This window comes from Borostomias antarcticus (assembly GCF_949987555.1).
Source record: "Borostomias antarcticus genome assembly, chromosome: 19".
Lineage (NCBI taxonomy): Eukaryota > Metazoa > Chordata > Actinopteri > Stomiiformes > Stomiidae > Borostomias > Borostomias antarcticus.
This window is the reverse complement of record NC_140252.1, coordinates 19295510-19300642: the sequence shown is the minus strand read 5'-3', so window position 1 is coordinate 19300642 and position 5133 is coordinate 19295510. Positions and strand designations below refer to the sequence as shown.

The 5133-nt window shown below is 54.9% G+C and overlaps 1 protein-coding gene across 1 annotated transcript in view; it reads right to left on the bottom strand.

The window, feature by feature from the left end:
• Window positions 1–1124: 1124 nt before the first annotated feature.
• Window positions 1125–5133, bottom strand: part of LOC311322055 (R3H domain-containing protein 1-like) — a gene marked incomplete at both ends in the record, with an annotated part of 27122 nt that continues 23113 nt past the window's right edge. Inside the window, 3 exons of the mRNA XM_084454066.1 lie at window positions 1125–1396; window positions 2143–2246; window positions 4188–4321. Coding sequence (XP_084310192.1) covers window positions 1125–1396; window positions 2143–2246; window positions 4188–4321 — 510 coding nt within the window. The remainder of the gene's footprint in view (window positions 1397–2142; window positions 2247–4187; window positions 4322–5133) is intronic.

Sequence of the window (5133 nt, the reverse complement as noted above, 5' to 3'; positions counted from 1 at the left end):
GTGTGTGTGAGAGAGAGACTGACCTGGTGTGTGTGTGTGAGAGAGAGAGAGAGGCTGACCTGGTGTGTGTGTGTGTGTGTGCGCGAGACTGACCTGGTGTGTGTGTGTGTGTGTGTGTGAGAGAGAGAGAGAGAGGACTGACCTGGTGTGTGTGTGTGTGTGTGTGTGTGTGTGTGTGTGTGTGTGTGTGTGTGAGAGAGAGAGAGAGAGAGAGAGAGACTGACCTGGTGTGTGTGTGTGTGTGTGTGAGAGAGAGAGAGAGAGAGACTGACCTGGTGTGTGTGTGTGTGTGTGTGTGTGTGTGTGTGTGAGAGAGAGAGAGAGGCTGACCTGGTGTGTGGGCACCATGTGTGTGCTGTGCAGCAGTGGAGGGCGGATGGAGGGGGGTGTACTGGAGGGGCGGACCCAGCAGGGGGTACCGGGCTTCACCTGGAAGAGAGAGAGACGGGTCAGAACACGCCATGCCCCGCCCCTCGCCGCCATGGCGCCAGGCGGAGGTTGTGGATCAAGGTGCTGCTGGTGACCCCTGGGGTCATAACCCCGTGAGACCATCCTGATCTCGCGAGCTCACATCCGGTTTATCTATGCAGATAAGTCTGGAAACTAATTTGTTTTGTAATTTGTTCGTTTTGACCGGGCCAATCAGGAACTGTGTTCTGACTGTTGTCCTGCCCCCCCCAGTAGAACGCAGCCCCTGATTGGTTCCCGTGGCAAAATAATAACAATTAAACAAGAACAAGTTCAAGTTAAACAATGTTCCTCTGAAGAAAATGCGTTTTCGCCGTCGACGACCGAGGGAAGGCCAGAAACGGATCGTGAGCTCGGTGGATCGGGACGGTGTCACAAGGCTCCAGGGGTCCAGTCCGGATCCGGTCTGGGTTTGGTCTGGGTCCGGTCCGGTCCTCACCTTGCCCGGGGCCGAAGGGCCTGGCGAAGTGGGGCGTCATGACGGGGAAGGGCGTGAGGGCGGCGCGGACGTTCTTCACCGCGGCGAGGTGGGCCGCCGGCGACGGGGACAGGGCCGGGGAGGGGCGGGGCTGCTCTGCACGCCACAACAACAACAACAACAGGGAGGGGACACATATTACCCCACAGGTAAACGACGACGACAACTCTGCTGTAGTTTACCGTTTGTGTTCACCACCCCTCCCCGCCCCCCCCGAAAAGTGCACCGAGCCGCGCCCCCTCTGACGGCGTCTCACGTACCGGGGCATTGTTGTCGGGGGGGCCGCGGTCGGCTGGGCGGGGCCCGCGCTGCTGATGGTCAAGGCCGTGGTGTTTTGCTGTGCTTCCACTGCTGGGGGGAGGGGGCCCTGGGCTGCTGCTGCTGGTGGGGGGGGCAGGGTCAGCTGCATCATCACCATCCCACCGCCGGGCGCGGCCGGGGGGTGCACGCCTGAGGAGGGGGTGGGGGGGGTGGGGGGGGGCGGGAGGGGGGGGGGTGCAATAACACCAAGACCGTCACTCATCACGACACGAGTCCAGTCCCTCCGAAGACGAGCGAGGAGAGAATATCCTTCACGAACCCTTAATCCGGAGGAGGATGGGATTTCTTCTTCTTCTCTGATCTAATGAAAGTAGCTAAGTACCTGTTGGCGTCGGCGGTGTGCGCCGAGGGTAATTACGCTGCGTTCTCCATGAAGAGGCAGAGGGTTATCCGCGCAGCGCTACCCCGTGTTGACTTATGAATCATTAAGCCGCTCGGATGGGAAAATACAAGTCGGGAAAGGACAACGAGCTATTCAGACCTTATCGGCCAATCACCACCGCCCCCCCAACCCCCGAACGAGCCAATTAAAAGTGTGTTTACTGGCGAGTGAAGGTCGACGCCCCCCTGGACCTTCAGGCCACCTCATTAACAGGCCAGGCGTACAAAGGACGGCTCCTTTATAATAATTATACAGACTAATAAAATCCATAACGGCGATGGCGGCGTGTAGATTCCAGCTCAAGGGTAGAAGAATCGCCGGCTTTAGCAATTTACACAACGCTGGCCGGCTACGCAGAGCAGAAGAAGAAGCAAGACAACAATACTATAGGAGGGAAGGTTCATCAAAGTCTCTTTCAAACGGGTCATCCTTGACTCCAAGGGTATTCTAGGGGTGTGTGTGTGTGTGTGTGTGTGTGTGTGTGTGTGCTCACCTGAACACGGCTGCCCCAGGTGCTGCTGGGAGCTGCGTGGTGACAACGGCCGGGGAAACTGCATCTGCTCTGCCCCCGGGGCGGGTAAGAAGCCCACCGCCGAACTGTAACACACACACGCACGCACACACACACACACACACACACACACACACACACACACGATCAATATTATTGCCAAAATCAGGTCACTGCAGGCGGTCTTGATACCAGCTCGCCATCAACAACACCCCCCCCCCTGAGTGTCCTCCCCAGATGGCCCCGCCCCTCCTCTCCACTGGATGAAAAGGAGACAGTACGGGTGGAGTATGAGATGAGGAAGGAGAGAGGAGGAGAAGAAGAAGAAGGAGAAGAAGAAGAAGGAGGAGGAGGAGAAGAAGAAGAAGAAGGAGATAGAGGAGAAGAAGGAAAAGAAGAAGGAGATGAAGGAGATGGGGGAGAAGGAGAAGAAGAAGGGGAAGGAGAAAAGAAGGAGGAGGAGAAGAAGAGGGAGAAGGAGAAAAAGAAGAAGCAGCAGCGCCCGCTGTGTGACGCCAGGTGTGCTAACGAGCCCTTGGCCGTAGCCTAGTTACCAGCGCAGCGTGCGTCATAACGAGCCGGAGGAGGAGGGTGTGAGGGTGACCTCCACCTCTCCATCTCTCTCTCCGTCTCTCCGTCTCTCTCTCCACCTCTCCATCTCTCTCTCCACCTCTCCATCTCTCTCTACCTCTCCTTCTCTCTCTCCACCTCTCCGTCTCTCTCTCTACCTCTCTCTCCACCTCTCCATCTCTCTCCGTCTCTCTCCACCTCTCCTTCTCTCTCTCCACCTCTCCTCCTCTCCGTCTCTCTCTGTCTCTCTCCTTCTCTCTCTCCACCTCTCCGTCTCTCTCTCCACCTCTTTCCTTCTCTCTCTCCACCTCTCCGTCTCTCTCCACCTCTCCTTCTCTCTCTCCACCTCTCCTTCTCTCTCTCCACCTCTCCGTCTCTCTCTCCACCTCTCCTTCTCTCTCTCCACCTCTCCTTCTCTCTCTCCACCTCTCCTTCTCTCTCTCCACCTCTCCTTCTCTCTCTCCACCTCTCCGTCTCTCTCTCCACCTCTCCTTCTCTCTCTCCACCTCTCCGTCTCTCTCTCCACCTCTCCTTCTCTCTCTCTCCACCTCTCCGTCTCTCTCTCCACCTCTCCGTCTCTCTCTCCACCTCTCCGTCTCTCTCTCCACCTCTCCTTCTCTCTCTCTCCACCTCTCCGTCTCTCTCTCCACCTCTCCGTCTCTCTCTCCACCTCTCCGTCTCTCTCTCCACCTCTCCTTCTCTCTCTCTCCACCTCTCCGTCTCTCTCTCCACCTCTCCGTCTCTCTCTCCACCTCTCCGTCTCTCTCTCCACCTCTCCTTCTCTCTCTCTCCACCTCTCCGTCTCTCTCTCCACCTCTCCGTCTCTCTCTCCACCTCTCGTTCTCTCTCTCCACCTCTCCGTCTCTCTCTCCACTGCCTCATCCAGCGCCTGGTGCTCTGATCTCTTTACTCTGATTGATTTCGGGGGGGCGGGGGAGGGCACGGAGAGAGAAAATTAATTCTGAGTTTGTTTACCCAAGCTGGCCGCCGCTATTAATCAGATAATTACAAGCGACGCCGGGGTGGGAAGGGGCTCTTCAAAGAGGGGTTTCGGAATCAGAGCGGAGTAGTGTTTAAGTGGTAGAAGTCTGGTTCGCACGCACGCACGCACACACACACACACACACACACACACACACACACACACACACACACACACACACACACACACACACACACACACACACACACACACACACACACACACACACACACACACACACACACACACACGCGCGTTATCTGGTTCAATTATGAAAGTTCGGCCCGAAAGTTCAATGATGCACTAGATATCTGTATCATACCCATTCTGTAACACACACACGCACACACACACACACACACACACACACACACACGCACACACGCACACACACACACACACGCACACGCGCACACACACACACACACACACACGCACACACACGCACACACACACACACGCGCGGTGTGCGTACCTCATGGTGCCGTGTTGATTGGGAGGCATCAGGCTGTAGTAGACCTGCATGCCGGAGACGGGGCCCTGGGCAGAGAACAGGACCGGCTGCTGGCACACCTGCTGGGCCATGGACACCTGGGGCATGGACACCTGCTGGACAACAACAACAACAACAACAACAACAACATAACCAACACATCTCTAATAGACCTGGGGCATGGACACCTGCTGGACCAACACAACCAACACATCTCTAATGGACCTGGGACATGGATACCTGCTGGACAACAACAACAACAACAACAACAACATAACCAACACATCTCTAATAGACCTGGGGCATGGACACCTGCTGGACCAACACAACAACATAACCAACACATCTCTAATGGACCTTGGACATGGATACCTGCTGGAACAACACAACATAACCAACACATCTCTAATGGACCTTGGACATGGATATCTGCTGGACAACAACAACAACATAACCAACACATCTCTAATAGACCTTGGACATGGATATCTGCTAGACCAACACAACAACATAACCAACACATCTCTAATAGACCTTGGACATGGATATCTGCTGGACCAACACAACAACATAACCAACACATCTCTAATAGACCTTGGACATGGATACCTGCTGGAACAACACAACAACATAACCAACACATCTCTAATAGACCTGGGGCATGGATACCTGCTGGAACAACACAACAACATAACCAACACATCTCTAATGGACCTTGGACATGGATACCTGCTGGAACAACACAACATAACCAACACATCTCTAATGGACCTTGGACATGGATATCTGCTGGACAACAACAACAACATAACCAACACATCTCTAATAGACCTGGGACATGGATACCTGCTGGACAACAACAACAACAACAACAACATAACCAACACATCTCTAATAGACCTGGGGCATGGACACCTGCTGGACAACA